This window comes from Mustelus asterias, chromosome 20, assembly GCF_964213995.1.
Source record: "Mustelus asterias chromosome 20, sMusAst1.hap1.1, whole genome shotgun sequence".
NCBI classification, from domain to species: domain Eukaryota; kingdom Metazoa; phylum Chordata; class Chondrichthyes; order Carcharhiniformes; family Triakidae; genus Mustelus; species Mustelus asterias.
The window spans coordinates 49,807,339-49,827,122 of NC_135820.1; the positions used below are offsets into that span (position 1 = coordinate 49,807,339).

At 42.8% G+C, this 19,784-nt stretch overlaps 1 protein-coding gene across 1 annotated transcript; it reads left to right on the forward strand.

The window, feature by feature from the left end:
- The first annotated feature begins 7,268 nt into the window (after positions 1-7,268).
- On the forward strand, positions 7,269-17,067 carry fitm2 (fat storage inducing transmembrane protein 2). The gene is made up of 2 exons (XM_078236510.1): positions 7,269-7,446; positions 14,218-17,067. Exons 1-2 carry the CDS (start codon positions 7,274-7,276, stop codon positions 14,825-14,827), a joined length of 783 nt encoding a protein of 260 aa, XP_078092636.1. The 5' UTR covers positions 7,269-7,273; the 3' UTR covers positions 14,828-17,067.
- The last annotated feature ends 2,717 nt before the right edge of the window (positions 17,068-19,784 follow it).

The window sequence follows — 19,784 nt, forward strand, 5'->3', positions numbered from 1 at the left end:
CGTAAGCGTGATGATATCCCTGGAATCACATCACCTATACATTCATAAACCTGACATCTTTCACATTAAGATGAACTCATGAATTTGCAACAGATGTACAGATGTGTATATGTCATCAACTATCTTTTGTAGGAGACATTAAACCACATGAGACACTGTCTGCCCTCTCAAGTGCTCTTCACTATGATGGAGGGAAGGTAAGGAGTTATCTCTGATAACCTGTTCAATATTAATCTGACACTCAGCACCATAAAAACAGAGTACCTGCTATTTGTTGAATGGTTATTTGAGGGGGCTTATAGTGTGCAAATTGGCTACCACATATGACAACAGTGACGACATTTTACAAGTACTTAATTGGCTATACAGTGCTTTAGAATGTCCTATTGTCATGAAGGGTGGCACGGTGGCATGGTGGTTAGCACTGCTGCCTCATGCTGCCAGGGACCCGGGTTCGATTCCTGGCTTGGGTCACCGTCTGTGCGGAGTCTGCACTTTCTCCCCATGTCTGTGTGGGTTTCCTCCAGGTGTTCTGGTTTCCTCCCACAGTCTGAAAGATGTGCTGGTTAAGTGCATTGGCCATGCTAAATTCTCCCTCAGTGTGCCCGAACAGGCCCTGATGTGTGGCAACTAGGGGATTTTCACAGTAACTTCACTGCAGTGTTAATGTAAGCCTACTTGTGACACTAATAAATAAACATTGAAAGTTGTTACAGAAATGCAAATTTTTTTTAAATGGGAAAAATTATGGCAAAAAATATTTATACTGGTCCACAGTTACTTACCACGCAATTCAAAAACTGATGTGTACCCAGACAGTGGATGGTGGGTAGCAGGGTGGCTATCAAAGCCCGATCCTCCAGGCCAAATGTAGAGAAACTATAAGAGAGCATCTTATTGTATCCCATGTCTACCAAACCCTTTGTGATTTTATTCAGTGCATTGTTTGACTGTCTTCATTATTATTTGGACAGCTTTCTTTTTCCCCTTCGGCTGAGACATTTATTTAAAAATACACTTTTGCTGCTCTTCTTTCCAGCAGGCAATTAAAATATATTTTCACTTATCCGAACTTTATTCGAAGAGTCATAACTAACAGCTGAATCAGGCTGCTTGCAACCTTTGAGTCATATAATTTGTTCCTACATCCTCCGGTTATCACTGACTGTCTATTTCCAACTCTGTAACATCAGCCAAGTCCACCCCTGCCTCGGCTCATGTGCAACCACAACAGCAACAACTTATATTCATAGACCGCATTTAACAGAATGAAAATCCCAAAGCGCTACACAAGAGCACTATAAAACCAAGTATCACACCAGGTCAGTCAGGAGTAATTAGGTCAGATGAGAGGCAGGTTTTGAGGAGTGGGTTAAAGGAGGAATGTGAGGTAGAATAGTGAAGAGGTGTATAGACGTATTCTAGAGTTTGGGACCTAAGTGGAGGTGGGGCCTGACATTTTACACCTTTGGGTTGAGGGGCAGGGTATTTTCCACCAATGGGGTGAAGGGAAGGGCCGGGTATGTTCCACCAATGGAATGATAGGGCTAGGCAGGGTATTTTCTATCAATAAGGTGCCAGGGCAGGATTGGGTATTTTCCACAATGGGGTGAGAAGGCGAGATAGGTTATTTTATGCCAATGGGGTGAGTGGGTGGAGCTCAGTACTTTCCACCAATGGAGTGAGATGGCTGGGCTGGGTACATGTACGTTCCACCAATGGAGCGAGGGTGCAGTTCCAGGTGTTTTCCACCAATGGGATTGAGTGGGTGGGGCTAGGTATTTTCCACTAATGGGGTAAGGGGACAGAACTGGGCATTTTCCACAAAATTTTGAGAGAGAGCAGAGCCAGGTCATTTCTTAAATGCAAGCTATAGTCAGCACAAAATAAATGAATAGCACAAATTGAGGTTCATGGGAATGATCTTATAGCCATTACAGAAACGTGGTTACAAGGAAATCAATGCTGGGAACAAGATATTCAGGGGTATGTGACTTTTTGTGAGCACAGTAAGAGGTCTCACAACACCAGGTTAAAGTCCAACAGGTTTATTTGGTAGCAAAAGCCACTGGTTTTCGGAGTGCTGCTCCTTCGTCAGCCGATCTGGTTGAGGCCATCCTCATCTGTGCGGAACGTGCCGGTTCATCGACAAGGATGCCATCATCTCATGTGAGAACACCATCCACCAGGTACGCGGTACATACTCTTGCAACTCGGCCAACGTTGTCTATCTGATTCGCTGCAGGAAAGGATGTCCCGAGCCATGGTACATTGGGGAAACTATGCTGACGCTACAACAACGGATGAATGAACACTGCTCGACAATCACCAGGCAAGAGTGTTCTCTTCCTGTTGGGGAACACTTCAGTGGTTACGGGCATTCGGCCTCTGATCTTCGGGTAAGCGTTCTTCAAGGTGGCCTTCATGACACACGACAACGCAGAGTCACTGAGCAGAGACTGATAGCCAAGTTCCGCACACATGAGGACGGCCTCAACCGGGATCTTGGGTTCATGTCACACTATCTGTAACCTCCATGACTTGCCTGGGCTTGCAAAATCTCACTAACTGTCCCGGCTGGAGTCAATACACATCTCTTTAACCTGTGCTTAACCCTCTCTCCACTCACATTGTCTGTACCTTTAAGACTTGATTACCTGTAAAGACTTGCATTCCAACCATTATTTTGTAAATTGAGTTTGTGTCTTTATATGCCCTGTTTGTGAACAGAACTCCCACTTACCTGATGAAGGAGCAGCTCTCTGAAAGCTAGTGGCTTTTGCTACCAAATAAACCTGTTGGACTTTAACCTGGTGTTGTGAGACTTCTTACTGTGTTTACCCCAGTCCAACGCCGGCATTTTTTTTTTCTCATGACTTTTCGTAAGGACAGGCAGATGGCGTAGCTTTGTTAGCATGAAATGGAATATGTACAACAGCAAAAAATGATCTTAGATCAGAAGATGAAGAATTCATATGGGTGGAGGTAAGAAATAACAGGGGGAAGAAGACACTGATGGGAGTGGTCTATAGGCCTCCTAACAGTAGCTCGACCGTAGGATGGGGAATAAATCCGGATATATTGAGGGCATGTAGAAAAACATTACATTAACCATGGGTGATCTTAATCTTTGTGTGGATTGGGAAAATCAAATTGACAAAGGTAGCCATGAGGAAGAATTCATAGAGGGTATTTGGGACATCTTCCTAGAATAATACGTTGTGGATCCAACCAGCGATCAGGCTGCCTTGGATCTGATTGTGTAATGAGGCAGGTTTAATAAACAATCTCAGAGTTTAAGATTACCAGGAAACCATAACATGGTAGAATTGAACATTTAGTTTGCGAGTGAGAAACTTGGGTAGGAAACAACTGTGCTAAACTTAAATAAGGGTAATTACAAAGGAATGAGGACAGGGTGGAGTGGACTGGGAAATGAGATATTAGCAGGAAAGATGGATGATCAGCAATGTCAGACATTTATGAAAATAGTTCATGAAACACAACAAAGATATATCCCAGCAAGGAAGAAGGATTCAAGGAAGGGAATAAATCAACGATGGTTAACCAAGTATATTAAGGCTGGTATTAAACTGAAAGAAAAAAACATACAATGTGGCAAGAATTAGTGTTAAACAAGAAGATTGGGAAAGTTTCAAAAACCAACAAAAGATGACCAAAAAATTATAAAGAAAAAGAAGATGAGGGTAACTATGAGGGTAAAAAAGCAAGTAATATAAAGATGGACAGTAAGTGTTCTTTAAATATATAGGAAGGAAGAGAGAGGCCAGGTTAACAGGCCCCTTAGAGAGTGAGACTGGGGAAATAATAATGGGGAACCAGGAAGTGGCAGAGAAGTTAAATAAATAATTTGCGTCAGTCTTCATAGTGGAAGACACTAATAACATTCCAAAAATACTAAATAATCAAGAGGCAAAAGGTGGGTGGTAGAAATAAAAACAATAACTATCAGTAGAGAAAAAATACTAGGGAAATTAATGGGGCTAAAGGCCGATAAGTCCTTTGGGCCTGGTGGGTTGCATCTCAGGATATTAAATAGCGACTGAGATAAAGGATGCACTGGCTTCTTGCAATAATTCTTAAATTCTGGAAAAGTGGCAGAGGATTGGAAAACTGTCAATGTAGCACCCTTATTAAAGAAAGGAAGGAGAAAAAAACAGGAAACTGTAGGCCAATTAATTTAATATCCGTATTTAGGAAATTGTTAGAATCCATTATAAATGGTGTAATAGCAGAGCATTTAAAGTATATAATAAAATTTACCAGAGTCTGCAGGGCTTCATGAAGAGGAAATCATACCTGACCAATTTATTAGAATACTTTGAGGTGGTAATGAGCGGGATAGATAGTGGGGAACCAATAGCTGTAATATACTTGAATTTCCAAAAATCATTCCATAAGGAACCACACAAAAGGCAAATTTAAGATGAGAGCCAATGGTGTTTGGGAGGGCACGGGGGGGGGGGGGGGGGGGGGGGGAATAGTTTATCAACATAGATGGCTGACTAACTAATAGAAGACAGAAAGTTGAGATAAGAGGGGCATTTTCAAAATGGCAGCCTGCAACTAGTAGAATGCCACCGGGATCAGTGCTTGGGCCACAATTATTTACAATATATATTAATGACTTAGACAAGAGAAGTGAACGTGCTATTGTCAAGTTTGTAGGTGGCACAAAAATAGTTTGGGTGGCGGGGGGGGGGTGGGGGGCAAGTGATTGGAATGACACAATGGCTAGAGGGATATAGGCAGGTTAAGTGAGAAATGGTTGGGTGCTTCAAGGTTTTAGGTGTCCAGATCACCAACAACTTGTCCTGCTCCTCCCATGCCGACACTATTGTTAAGAAAGCCCACCAACACCTTTACTTTCTCAGAAGCCTAATGAAATTTGGTATGTCCACTATGACTCTCACCAACTTTTACCGATGCACCATAAAAAACATTCTTTCTGGTGTATCGCTGCTTGTCATGGCTCCTGCTCTATTCAAGCCCGCAAGAAACTACAAAGGGTCGTGAATGAAGCCTTCTCCATCACTCAAGCCAGCCTCCCATCCAGCATAATTAAAGACCACATGCATCCTGGACATACTCTCTTCCATCATCTTCTGTCGGGAAAAAGATATAAAAGTCTGAGGACATGTACTAACCGACTCAAGAACAGCTTCTTCCCTGCTGCCATCAGACTTTTGAATGGACCTACCTCGCATTAAGTTGACTTTCTCTACACCCTAGCTATGACTGTAACATTACATTCTGCACTCTCTCCTTTCCTTCTCTATGAACAGTATGCTTTGTCTGCATAGTGCGCAAGAAACAATACTTTTCATGTGTACTAATACATGTGACAATAATAAATCAAATCAAATGAAATTAAGTGAGTGGGCAAAACCTTAACAGATGGAATACAATAAAGGAAAATGTGAAGTTATGCGCTTTGGTAGGAAGAATAAAGGAGCTGAATGTTATTTAAATGGAGAAAGACTGAAGAAAGCATAGGGATTTTGGGTGTCCTCGTGCATAACTCAAAAAAAAAGCTAGCATGCAAGTTCAACAGGTAATAGGGAATCAAATGAAATGTTGATCTTTATTTCAGAGGAAATGGAGTACAAAATAGGGAAGTCTTGCTAAAGCTGTCCATGGTACTAGTTAGACTGGAATACTGCGCACAGTTCTGGTCCCCGTATCTAAGGAAATATGTACCAGCATTGGAGGCAGTCCAGAGAAGGTCCACTAGGTTTATCCCCGGTATGGAGGAATTTTCTTATGAGGAGAGATTAAGTAGGTTGGGCATTTGGGGTTTAGAAGAACGAGAGGCGACCTTATTGAGACATATCAGATTCTCAGGGAGCTTGACAGAATGGATGCTGAGAGCTAGTTTCCCTTGTGGGAGAGTCCGGGACCAGAAGGCATGATCTCATTTAAGACAGAAATAAGGAAAATTTTCTTCCCTCAGAGAGTAGTGAATCTGTAGAATTCTTTACATAGAGGCTGGGTCATTCAGTGTGTTCAAGGCTGAGATAGATTATTAATTAGTAAGAGAATCAAGGGTTATGGGGATAAGGCGGGAAAGCAGCATTGAGGATTATCACATCAGTCATGATCTCATTGAGTGGTGGAGCAGACTCAATGGGCTAAATGGCCTTCATCTGCTCCTACCTCTTGGTGAAGGGGCACAGCTGGAAATTTCCAACCAACGGAGGTGAGGGGAAATGGGTATTTTCCACCAATGGGGTGAGGGGACGGCCATGTGGTTATTTTTTTAATATACTTTTCCAATTCAATCAAATCAAATCCAATTCAGAGTCTCAACAAGTTGAGACATTTCCGATCCAGGCTGACAAGACAGAGCGAGCGACCAAACCACTCTGTCCTGGGCCTGATCTACATGAGCCAAGCTGATTGGAGAAGGGGGAGGTTCCTCCTCCAAGACTTGAGCTCATTTGCATCTTAGCCAAAAGGCCGAGATGCCGCTTTTAAAAATTGCTTCATATGAAACATATGAAGCTTCAGTGTAACCTAATGACCTCGACCAAGTGTGGCCGACCATGGGCTGCCGACCATACTACACTTGATCTTAGCCAAAAGGCCGAGAAGCCATGTGGTTATTTGCCATCAATAGGATGAGGGGCAGGGTCATCGATTTCCACCAATGGGGTGAGGGGGGGACCGAGGCAAGGTATTTTGACCAATGAATGGAGGGGACGGGTATTCTAACCAATGGGATGAGGGGGGGCGGGGCGGGTAGCCTACCCAATGGGATGAGGGGAAGGGGCTAGGCATGATCAATAGGGTGAGGAGGCTGAGCCGGTTGTCTAACCAATGGGTTGAGGGGGTGGGGCTAAGTATGACCAATGGGGTGAGGGGGGCTGGGTATTCTAACCGATGGGATGAGAGGGCGGGGCTAGGCATGACCAATGGGTTGAGGGGAGGGCTGGGTATTCTAACCAATGGGGTGAGGAGGTGGGGGTAGCCTAGCCAATGGGAGGAGGGGGAGGGGCTAGGCCTGACCAATAAGGTGAGGAGGCGGAGCCGGTTGGGATGAGGGGGAGGGGCTAAGTATGCCCAATGGGGTGAGGGGGGCTGGGTATTCTAACCAATGGGATGAGGGGCGGGGCTAAGTTTGACCAATGGGATGAGGGGCGGGCTTGGTATTCTAACCAATGGGATGCGGGGGCGGGGCTAGGCATGACCAATGGGATGAGGGGGCGGGCGGGCATTTGGCCAATGTGCTGTGGGGGTTTCTGGGTGCCGGATGAAGATGGCAGTCGATGGCTGTGTGCAGCTGCTGAGCTCTGTGCACCGGCACTGGGCCCGCCGGTACCTGGCGCTGCTGCTCGTTCTCATCACCTTGGGCGGCTCGCTGCTCAAAGCCAGACTGCCCCTGGCCGACTCCTACTTCGCCAACCGGCGCAATGCCCTCAATGTGTGAGTATCGAAGGGCGCTAGGCCCCGGGGCCTGGACCCAGAGTATTGCCTCCCGCCCGCTAAAGCTCCAGGAGCGGAGGTTGCAGCCGCACCCCGGCCGTCAGCACAGTTCACGGTGGTAAATGCTGTCCAAATAGGGAAATGATTCAGATTGACACCAATGGAGGGGAGTTCAGGCTGTCAAACACCTTTGAGTTATTCATCATGCTGGTTGAAGTTGAAAGGAATCATTTGCACAAACTCATTTCAGGCACATTCCTGTTGAGTTATTGTGGAGCAAAGTGCACCAAGTACACAAATTGCTCTTGAAATTAATCTTTGCTGTATCTCCTTTGTGGATAATACTTGTAAATTTCAAATAAGCAGAAGGGGAATGCAGCATGATCTTTGAGACACTGCTGTTTCAAATGTTATGTTATAGACAGGGATGAGAGAACCGAGTGCCTGGAACTGAATTCCCTTCCCTTACTGTCTGTAATTGGTATGTTTTTTGGAAAGGTATGGATGTGTGTTTCTCAACCTCTTAAGCGTTTGGGCAGTTTTGTATGATCAGTAGCAAGCTGTTGTGGGTTTAAAAAGAATCAATAATTATTCTTGCATTTACCTAGCAAGTGTCATGCTACATTAATTACTCAGCACATACACGCTCAAGAAAAGTTGTAGGTAAAGAGATGCATTACAAGTTGTAAACGAAGTAACATTTTGAGAATAGTTTATTAGGATGGCATAGTGGGTAGCGCTGCTGCTTCACAGTGCCAGAGACCTGGGTTTGATTCCTGGCTTGGGTCACTGTCTGTAGAGTGCACGTTTTCTCTGGCTGCTCCGGTTTCCTCCCACAGTCCAAAAGACGTGCTGGTTAGGTGCATTGGCCATTCTAAATTCTCCCTCAGTGTGCCTGAACAGGTGCTGGAGTGTGGCGCGTAGGGGATTTTCACAGTAACTTCATTGCAGTGTTGATGTAAGCCTACTTGTGACACTAATACATTTCAAACATTCTGCCCATGTCTGCATGGGATTTCTCTGGGTGCTCTGGTTTCCTCCCACAAGTCCGGAAGATGTGCTGGTTATGTGCATTGACACCTAAAATGTAGCCATCTCCAGGTTTTTAAAGATGTGTATGTTCCTATCTTTCTGCAGCTGCTATTTCTTGCTGTGTTCTCTGCAGATTGATCAGTTTCTCTTGGGATGATAGATTTATCTGTAGACAGTGTAGATCGGATGCTCAAATAGTTTTTCCACCCAGAATGGTTTAAAGCCAGAAACCATTGCTATACAATGGGGAATGGATAGGAAGACTGGCCTGTTCACCCCTATTTGTAATGAACTGTCTTCTCAACAGCTCCCTTTATGATTTTCCATCTCATAGCCAGGGAGTTTGTGGTGGGGGGGGGGCAGGAGGATGGAGAGTTTCTGGTTACTCCAGAAACAATAGCAATTGCACACTCCATTGATGGGTGTCATCTTGGTATGCCCATTCAAAGAGGAACCCTGCCTATGGTCATTCAATAGGGGACTTACTGGAGTCTTGAGATAGCCAGCCATCTTGGCAGTCTTGATAGTGGTTATTTTTAAATAAAACATTCCAGAAAATTATATACTGACAGTTGTCCATGTTTAAAGTTATGAATAGGTCATACCCTCACTGTGTATGACACTTAGCTGAAGGTTTTATTATTAGAGTCCTCATTGCCTGTGGAAAGATTATCTTGTTGTATGAAGTGCTGCATTTTATTTTAATGGGTGTGAGCATTGCTGGCAAGGAAAATATTTGTTGCCCATCTCTAATGGCCATGGCAGTGAGCTGCCTTCTTGAACTACTGCAGTTCATCTGGTGTAGGTAAACCTACAGTACTGTTAGGAAAGGAGTTCCAGATTTTTTATTCAGCAACAGTGAAGGAATTACTATGCAATCCAAGTCAGCGTGTTGTTTGGCTTAGAGAGGAGTTTGCGTGGTAGTTCCATGCATCTGAGGTCCTTGTCCTCAATGGTAGAGGTTGTGAGTTTGGAAGGTGCTGTTGAAGGAAGCATAGTGAGTTGCTGCAGTGCATCTTGTAGATGGTATACCCTGCTTCTACTGTGCATCAGTGGTGGCCGGAATTAATCTTTAAGGTGATTGGTGGGGTACCAGCCAAGCGGATGGCTTTGGCCTGGATAATATATTTGTGTTGTTGGAGCTGCACACGTCCAGAAAGTGTAGACTATTCCATCACACTCCTGACTTGTGCCTTGTAGATCGTAGTCAGGTGATCCATAATTTTCAGTCACTGACCAGCTTTTGTAACCACAACATTTATATGCCTAGTCCAGTTCAGTTTCAGGTCAGTGGTAATCTCCAGCAAGTTGATGGTGGAGGATTCAGTTACTTTGTCAAAGGGAAATAGTTGGATTCTGTTGTGTTGGTGATGGTTATGGTGTAGCACTTGTGTGGCGCAAAGGTTACTTGCCATCTATCATCCCAAGCCTGAATGTTGCCCAGGTCTTTTGTACATGGACATCCTCATTATCTGAGGATTCATGAATGGTCCTGTACATTGTACAGTCATCAGTAAACATCTGCACTTTTAACATATTGTTGGAGGGAAGGTCATTGATTAAGCAGTTGAAGGATGGTTGCATCAAGGACACCACCCTGAGGAACATCTGCAGTAATATCCTGGGGCTGAGATGTTTGGCGTCCAATAATCACAATCATTTTGCATTGTGCTGGGCTCCAACATTGCTGGGTTTTCCCCCTGATTCCCATTGACTTAAATTTCACGATGCCAACTCGGTCAAATGCTGCCGTGATGTTAAGAACAGTCACTCACCTCCTGTCTTGGATTAATCTCTTTCGTCCGTGTTTGAACTAAGGCTTTTTTGAAGTTGGGAGCGGAGTGCCCTTGGGAGAATCCAAACTGGGTGTTAGTGAGCAGCTTATATCTGTGCATATATCACTTGATAGTACTGTCAACAACACCTTCCTGGTGATCAAGAATAGACTGATGGGACCAGATTGGATTTGTCTTGGGTTTGTGAACAAAGTGTATGTGGGAAATTTTCCACATTGAAGCCTAGATGCCAGTGTTGTTGCTGTATTGGAACAACTTGGCTAGGGGTACGACTAGTTCTGGAGCACAAGTTTTTAGTACTACAGCTGGGAGGTTGTCAGGGCAGTATCATGTTTCTTTACCTGTTTCTTAATATCACGTGGAGTGAATCGAATTGGCTGAAGCATGGTACTTGTGATGCTGAGAAACACAGGAGGAGGCTGAGATGGATCATTCACTTGGTACTTCTGGCTGAAGATCCAAATGTTTCAGCTTATAATTGCACTGCTATGCTGGACCCCTGTCATTGAGGATGCAGATGTTTCTGAAGCCTTCTCCTCCTCCTTTTAGCTGTTTAATTGGCCACTGCCATTCGTGGCTGGATGTAGCATAAATGCAGAGCTTAAATCTGATCTTTTGGTTGTGGAATCTATCACCTGCTGCTTCAACTATTTATCATGACTGTAGCCCTGTGATGTATTTTCACTAGGTTAACACCTCAGTATAGTTATGCTTGGTGCTGCTCCTGGCATGCTCTCCTGCACTCATTCAACCAGTGTTGATCCCCTGGCTTATGTCCAACAGGTTTATTTGGTAGCACGAGCTTTCGGAGCACTGCCTCTTCATCAGGTGACTCACCTGATGAAGGGGCAGCGCTCCAAAAACTCGTGCTACCAAATAAACCTGTCGGACTTTAACCTGGTGTTGTGAGACTTCTGACTGTGACTACCCCAGTCCAACGCCGGTATCTCCACATCATGATCCCCTGGCTTGTCAGTAATGGTAGAGTGAGGAATATGCCAAGCCATAAGGTTACAGATTGTGGTTGAAAACATTGTATTGCTGCTGATAGCCTGCAGTGCCGAATGGATTCAAGCTGCTAGATCTGGTCTGAATTGATTCCATTTAGAACAGTGGTGATGTCAAACAACGCAATGTACAGCATCCTCAATGAGGGGTTGGTACTTGTCTGCATGAGGACTATGTGCTGGTCGCTTGCTAAATGTATCTGCATAAGCCCTTTTGCCACTAATTTCATCCCACTTCTCAACCATTTTTCAGGCTGAATGGAACTGTTCACAATTTCAGACTGCTAATTGACTGAGCTGAATCTCTCATCCCACACCCTCATCGTAACAAAGATCACATAACTACACAACATTGCCCATTTCTGACTTTGTATCATCCCATCTGCTGCTGACACCGATATCAATGTTTTTATCACCTCCAAAGTTCTTTAACTCAATGTTGCCACTGTTAGTATCACATCTCCCACATGAAAGTCGGTTCATTCAAAATTCTGCAAATGTTACCTTGACCAAGTACTAGTCAGCCAGGTTACTCATGGCCTTGTTGACCTGCATTGGCTTTTGTTTTCCCAACACCTTGATTTCAAAATTCTCATCCTTGTGTTTTGATTATTGTAGAAGTTGCCTGTCTCGATCTCTCTTCTCTCCTACAACTCCACCGCCCTCAATGCCTCTGCGCCCCTTACCGATTAAACCATAAGGAACAGAAGCAGGCCTAAGCCCCTATTACTGCTGTCTATTGCCCTTTATGTCACCATTGATGGCTATTTCTTTAGCTGTCTATACTGGAATTTTCTTCCTAAACCATATTCCCCTCATCCTTTTTAAGATGTTTATTAAAACCAAGCTTCCTCACCATTTTGTTTGCACCAGTGTCAGCTTTTATTTCACATCTTCACCAAACAGAATTAGGAATATTGCACTTCAGCACAGAGACATTAGTTACACTGAGATGGACAGCAGACACTTGCTGTTGTTCATATTGAAGCTTTAATATTTTATTTCGCAATAGAACATAGAACATAGAAAGCCACAGCACAAACAGGCCCTTCGGCCCACAAGTTGCGCCGATCACATCCCCACCTCTAGGCCTATCTATAGCCCTCAATCCCATTAAATCCCATGTACTCATCCAGAAGTCTCTTAAAAGACCCCAACGAGTTTGCCTCCACCACCACCGACGTCAGCCGATTCCACTCACCCACCACCCTCTGAGTGAAAAACTTACCCCTGACATCTCCTCTGTACCTACCCCCCAGCACCTTAAACCTGTGTCCTCTCGTAGCAACCATTTCAGCCCTTGGAAATAGCCTCTGAGAGTCTACCCTATCCAGACCTCTCAACATCTTGTAAACCTCTATCAGGTCACCTCTCATCCTTCGTCTCTCCAGGGAGAAGAGACCAAGCTCCCTCAACCTATCCTCATAAGGCATGCCCCCCAATCCAGGCAACATCCTTGTAAATCTCCTCTGCACCCTTTCAATGGCTTCAACATCTTTCCTGTAATGAGGTGACCAGAACTGCGCGCAGTACTCCAAGTGGGGTCTAACCAGGGTCCTATAAAGCTGCAGCATTATCTCCCGACTCCTAAACTCAATCCCTCGATTAATGAAGGCCAGTACGCCGTACGCCTTCTTGACCGCATCCTCCACCTGCGAGGCCGATTTAAGAGTCCTATGGACCCGGACCCCAAGGTCCTTCTGATCCTCTACACTGCTAAGAATGGTACCCTTCATATTATACTGCTGCTTCATCCCATTGGATCTGCCAAAATGGATCACCACACACTTATCCGGTTAGCATTGAGAAGTTGTTGTACGGAACTAAACTATGGGTGGCACAGTGCTTAGCACTGCTGCCTCACAGCGCCAGGGTCCCAGGTTCGATTCCAGCGTCGGGTCACTGTGTGGAGTTTGCACATTCTCCCCATGTCTGCGTGGGTTTCCTCTGGGTGCTCTGGTTTCCCCTCTCAATCCAAAGACGTGCAGGTTAGGTTGATTGGCCATGATAAATTGCCCCTTAGTATCAGGGGGACTAGCAGGATAAATGTGTAGAGTTACGGGAATGGGGCCTGGGTGGGATTGTGGTCGTACAGTCTTGATGGGTTGCATGGCATCCTTCTGCACTGTAGGAATTCGGTTAGCACCTGTCGGAAAGTTAAGAAAACATACACAAAAATATAAAATGCTAGAAAAGCTCAGTGGGTCTGACTTGAGTTTAGATGACCCTTCTGGCCCCATGAGCCTATTCTTGATCACTTGGAAGGCGTTGTTTGACTTTTGTATTTTTTGTATTCATTCATGGGATATGGGAGTAGCTGGCTGGCCAGCATTTATTGCCCATTCTAATTGCCCGAGGGCAGTTGAGAGTCAACCACATTGCTCAGGGGTGACTCTGGAGTCGCATGTAGGCCAGACCAGGTAAGGATGGCAGATTTGTATCCCTAAAGGACACTAGTGAACCTACGGGTTTTTCTGACAATGGTTTCATGGTCATCAGTAGATTCTTAATTCCAGATTTTTTTTTATTGAATTCAGATTCCACCGTCTGCCAAGACAGGATTTGAACCCGGGTCCCCAGAACGTTAGCTGAGTTTCTGGATTAATACCACTAGGCCTTCACCTTCCATCTTCAATTCACTAACCTTCCCTATAATCTTTTAGAGAGAACTGTTAATAACAAAACAACTAGAGGGGAACATTTGTGTTATTTCAGAGATCCTAAAATAATCTGGCTTGTGAGAAATACTCTGATTAGAAACTGAAAAATGTCATTAACAGTTTTCAGTTATAATTAATGGAACTATATATTAAGTGGCGTACAATAAGGATTCATAAGCAATTAGTTACTTCCTGCTGCACTAACCCCTAAATTGAAAACGTGAGCAATTGCTCAGGAACTATCTTGGCATTAACATTTACATTTTTGTTTTGTAGGTACTTTGTCAAATTTTCATGGGGTTGGACGTTAGGCCTGCTGCTTCCTTTTGTTTTAATCTCAAACTACTTTGTTCAGAGGGATGTTCTGTTTGCAGTACGTCGCATAACTTCATGTGTGGTAGGAACTGCCATTTGGTTCTTTAGCACAAGCTTCTTTCATGTTATTGAAAATTTGACGGGGGAGTGCTACGAACCTCAAAATATGACTGTTCTCCACACATTTGAAAACCTATACGCTTGCAAGAAACATGGGCATTTGTGGCTTGGCTTCGACATCTCTGGACACTCCTTCTTACTGTCATACTGTGTGCTGATAATAACAGAAGAAATAGCAGTCATGAATGAACTTCACAAGGTGGAGCAGAAGCCAAGAAATGCTGCCGTTACACTCATTAAGTCACTGTATATTGCTTTAAATGCCTTGCTTCTGCTGTGGGTTTGGATGTTTTTTTGTACTGCAGTGTATTTTCATGAAATGCCTCATAAAATAATTGGAACTGCTTTGGGAATTTCTGCCTGGTACGGAACATACGGGTTTTGGTTTAAGAAGCCTTTTTCTCCTGGACTGCCACCTGAAATTGGTAGGAAAAAGGAGAGTGAAGACTAGACTTAATATTGACTGTATACATCATGTCCACATAAGGCTGTACTTTGACAATACATTTATCCAGATGGTCAGTATTCTCCAAACATCAACCTGGATCATTTGGTGAGATTTACGGCAGAGGCAAGAACAGATATTCAACACCAGTGATGAAGTCTGATTTAATATAATCAGAGTGTACTGATAATAAACTTAACTTAGAAGGTACTTTGCTTTTCTTCAGTTTGTTGTTTTGGCGTGCCATGCTGGGGGGGTGGATTTTAAAGTCTAGTTGCGGAAGATTAACTTTCAATTTCTGTGTCCAAGCTAAATCAGTTTGAATTTTTATTGCTGGGAGCAGCAGTATTTTAAAGGAGGAAAAATAATATTTGCAGCTTACATTATTTTTGCACATGTAGCCATGCAGCAGCCCAAGTGCAATTGTGGGATAACAATTGATGCCATTCAGATCTCTATTTTGGAAGATGCTGACCATTATTATGCTTCTTGTGTTATGCTATTGCCCATAAAGTTTCAAATATCAGCAATTTTTTATACTTTCACTTCCACAATTTTGTTATTAGCATCAAATAATAATCAGGGTGGTTGTTATTTTATCCATTTGTCTCCATTTATATTTTTCTCAAATCTCTATTAATAGTTCATTATTATCTCTGCATGTACAATGTGCGAAAGTTTGTTCGTCCTTTATTTCAACACTTTGCTCGGTCCTGTGATGGTTAAAAGCAAAACAATTCTATGCAAGTAATGGCTACACTCAGTAATTCCATTAAATTTGTACTTCAATGCTTTTTGGGCATTAAAAAAATGTACATGTATAGGGAAGAAATATCTAGTGGTGGAAGTTAGGAGATAAAAATAGAGAAACTAGCTTTTTGGTTGCAAATGCTATGAACATATAATAGTAATTCGAAATATTCAAGTATTCAGATTAGGATTTATATTGATGTAGACAACACTTATCATGCCTTGGCACATAGGTCTGTTAAATTTAACTTTCAACAAAAGTGTAATGCTCTCATTTAGCTAGCAGCTAATTGTCAGCCTTAATTTCAAACTTCGATGTCAAGCAAATTGATCCAACATGCTAATAATTCAATGAAGCTTTTTGCCAAGCAGTTAAAATGTCACTGTATTTTCAGTATTGAAAGCTGCTTATTTATAAACCTGTAGTAAATTATGAAATAGTATAATCCAATTTGAGTAATATTTGTTGTTTGCAGCTATTATGTTTACTTCCCAAGAGTAGACTGGAGTTACTTACTTTCTCCAGCTCGGGTGTCACTTAAGCTGTTAACTTTGTGACTTGTCTAAAATACTTGGTGCCAATATTGCTGCAGATATTTTACCTTCAAAGCATGGTAGTTGTCATACTCCTAAGTGCTTGTGGAGAACACCACTGACAAGTTGTTTGTGTACTAATATTTATATTGCTAGGTGGGTTTAAGAAGTTGGAAGTGTTGAAATTTATAATGTATGGTTAGAACCAAAACATGATGTGTGGTGTGCCGCAGCTGAAGATTTCTTTGTGATAGAGGGAGAAAATTGCTGGTACAGGACTGTATCTGTCTCATTCTGTGTATGAATTGTATTTTTAAGAATTGGTTGCATGTTATTCTCAGCACTGTGGACTAGGAAAAGCTCAAGAGCTCTGGTGTTGTAATAACATAATACGGTAATTCTATAACATTTAAACCAATGTTTACAAATCTGTTTCTGTTGACCTATTTTTGTCAGTTTTATTCACATAGGAAGAATGTGTATTAAAATAGTAGTTATCTGATTCACATTTTGTTCCATGTTTTAAATGCAATGAAAGTTTTTTTTTTAAAAGTTGGTGCTTTTCACCAATTGGTGTGTAGAATTAAGGAAGATTACTACTGAATACTTGAAATGTCTTGAAATGTTTCATCTGTAAATAATGAAACGTATAATCTATTTAAGAAAATAAATTTAATTAATTGGATTGTGCACAGCAGATGTACATAATAGTTTGGGAATTTGTCGTTGTATATTTTAAAAACTTGCAACGGTTTAATGCAAGTGGAATTGACTTTGAAATGTAACGTAACACTGTCCTGTTTAAGTTTTTCTCCCAGAATCTAGAGAAAGTCTTTGATCTAATTGGTTTGTAGTTTGCAACACTATGAAGGAAAAGAGCATGAAATTGTAACACAATTTTAATTATGCATGTTCACAATTTAGCAGCCAATTATTTTTCTATTAAAATGTTAAATATTTTTAATTAAAGAGTTCTGACTCTTCAATTACATGAATAGTTGATTACTTGCCCTTTAATTTCCTCCAGCTCTACAACCCGCCAGGAATTCTGGTTCTTCCTGCTCTAGCTACTCCTTTCACCATTGTTAAATTTTGCTGTTAGCGCCCCAAACCTTGTCATTTATGCTCCTTTAAGACCCTCCTTAAAATCTATCTCATTGACCAAGCTTTTGGTCACCCATTCAAACATCTCCTTTGGTTTGGTGTCAGTGTCATCTTAAGCTTCTGTGAACCATGTCATGGGAGGTTTTGCTACATTAAAGGTATATATAACTGACATTTGTAAGAATGTTGAAGATTGTTTGCGATAAAACAGATGGTGGCATAATGGTATTGACACTAGACTAGTTAGCGAGAGACACATGGTGTAATGCTCTGGGGACCAGGGTTCGAATCCCACCATTGCAAATGGTGGAATTGAATTGGCCTCCATGCGACTCCAGACCCACAGTAATGTGGTTGACTCTTTGCCTCCAAAATGACCTAGCAAGCCACTCCGTTCAAGGGCAATTAGGGATGGACAATAAACGCTGTCTTAAACAGCAACACTTGTGTCCTGTAAAACATTTGAGGCTAGTATCAAGAAGGGTATGCTAGTATCGGCTTTATAGCTATGAGAAATGGAAGACTTAATCGAATTTACCTAACATCCAATCCGTATGATGGGTGTTTTATGTATTTTTGTTTCTTCGCACCCATCACATTGTATTCACGCATCTAAACCAGAGATATGTGACCTTCCTACCTCCACTTATAATTGCTATTGTTAATATACTAGTCCATGCGTGAGTTGGCCATGGGCTCTATTCAGGGTCCTTAACTCCTTAACTGATGTGGGAATTGTGGAAGTTAGTACTTGCCACAAATTCTCCTTTATCTTATTCTTCTTTGGCTTCTCCAGTTTTCCTAACTGTTTTGGAGCTAATACATGATTTATTAATGCATCATGTTCAGAGTCTAGTATAATGTGCTAATTTTCTAATCTCATTGATACATAATTCAGTAATTCCAGCACATTTCACAATTTCCACTTTTCATCAGTCCGTGCGTGATCTAAAATGTCAGGATCTAAAAATTGATGTCAGACACCGTTTAACTTCAAACCCAATTTTATGTGAAAAGTGACAGTTAACTGTCTTCAATGCTAGGTGAAAAGGCAAATGTTCACTATATGTCTTGACTAGTAACTATTACTCAAAGCAGTGTAGATGATTCTAAGGTTAAGCTGATCATAAATACTCAATGTTCAGTTTTGTAATTGAGTATTTTAAAAATTGATATCCTAGATTCAGATATCCCTAAACGCTCGACAGGCATGCATCAAAATTTACATTCTCATGGATACGGTATTTGGGGAGGAAGAAGGAAAAAATGGAGCTGATAGAAGGAGGCTATACAGTCAATTGTGTCTATTATCTCTACTCCAATCATTTCAAAGCATTCTTGCTTAAATAAGTTATCAAGGAGGCGAGTGCATTTGGTATGAGGCCATGACAAAACCATCATCTGACTGAATTTCTGCTATTCTGGCACCAGCCACGATATATTTATCCTCCAGTCAGCTGTACCCATTTTGTGTCATTTGGACCTCCCACAGGAGCCAGTGGCTGGGAGGCAAGGGTGACCCCATCTACACATGGCTGATCATTACTTTTTGCTATCAGTCTATGTGGCAATCAGCCTCCTCAAACTACCGTTCCACTGCATTGACTATATTGGGCAGAGCTATGCAATACATTTCAGATTGGGTGTCAAAGGTTGTGGTCGTCTGCTGAGTCCTCAAGCTCATCATTCACCAGAGACCTGAAGGCCAATGGAAGGATGAGGAGGAGGCAAGAGAGGGGATTATGAGGCTCTGCTTCCACTAGGACAACTCCAAACCAACATGAACTCATTGTCGCATCCATCCAAATCAGTCAATGCCTTCTTGATAACCATTCAACAATAAAAACCACCAATCAACATAACATCCAGTTGTACCAGCACAAATGAACTTGTGTGCATTTCCTAAGTACCTGTTTTGTGATTCCCAGTAGCTGCAGCATGGTTGGTGGAAGGCTGCTGACTGTCACCCCGGGGGGTTAGGATTGCTGATTGGCCTAGCAATATACTCCAGGCTTTGAGGGTCCAGCTTTATAACTGCATAATCTAGCAGGTGGCAGCAGTTTGGGCTGACTGGGAATAACAAGGACATTGGTAGAGTTGCTGTGGTAGGAGGACAAGTGCTTTCATTATGTGAGAAGACAGTAGGCTCAGGTTCCATGCAGCCACTGCCTATCGTGAGAGGGTGGTACCTCCGTATTCCTCGTACTCTTGCTGGACTGCTGAGAGACCCTTAAAGCTCCTTTGAACAATGAGATCTGTAGCAACGATGCCATCATTGTTAGTCTGCCTGGCTGCAAGATTAGATCTCATGACTGCAGTGAGATGTTGAATGATCTATGGCTGTGCCGCAGTGGAAACTCGGATAGCAGTCACCAGACCAACGTCAGGACTGCTAGTGCCAGCCCTTCAACGGTACAAAAGGGTGGACTGTAGGCTGTCTTCTGCCATATTGGAGCCAAACTCTTAAGGACATCTTGATGTTCGCTGGAGGCACTGACAGGCCTGCCAATGCACCAAGCATCTTGGTATACACCATTATCAATGTGTGCCTAAATGTGGTGCTATTGAAGTCTTC

Bases quoted from the DNA above. Each gene is read 5' to 3' on its own strand.
- fitm2 (XM_078236510.1), top strand. From the start codon at position 7,274: ATGAAGATGGCAGTCGATGGCTGTGTGCAGCTGCTGAGCTCTGTGCAC. The intron at 7,447-14,217 runs GTGAGTATCGAA...TTTGTTTTGTAG, and splicing joins CGGCGCAATGCCCTCAATGT to GTACTTTGTCAAATTTTCAT.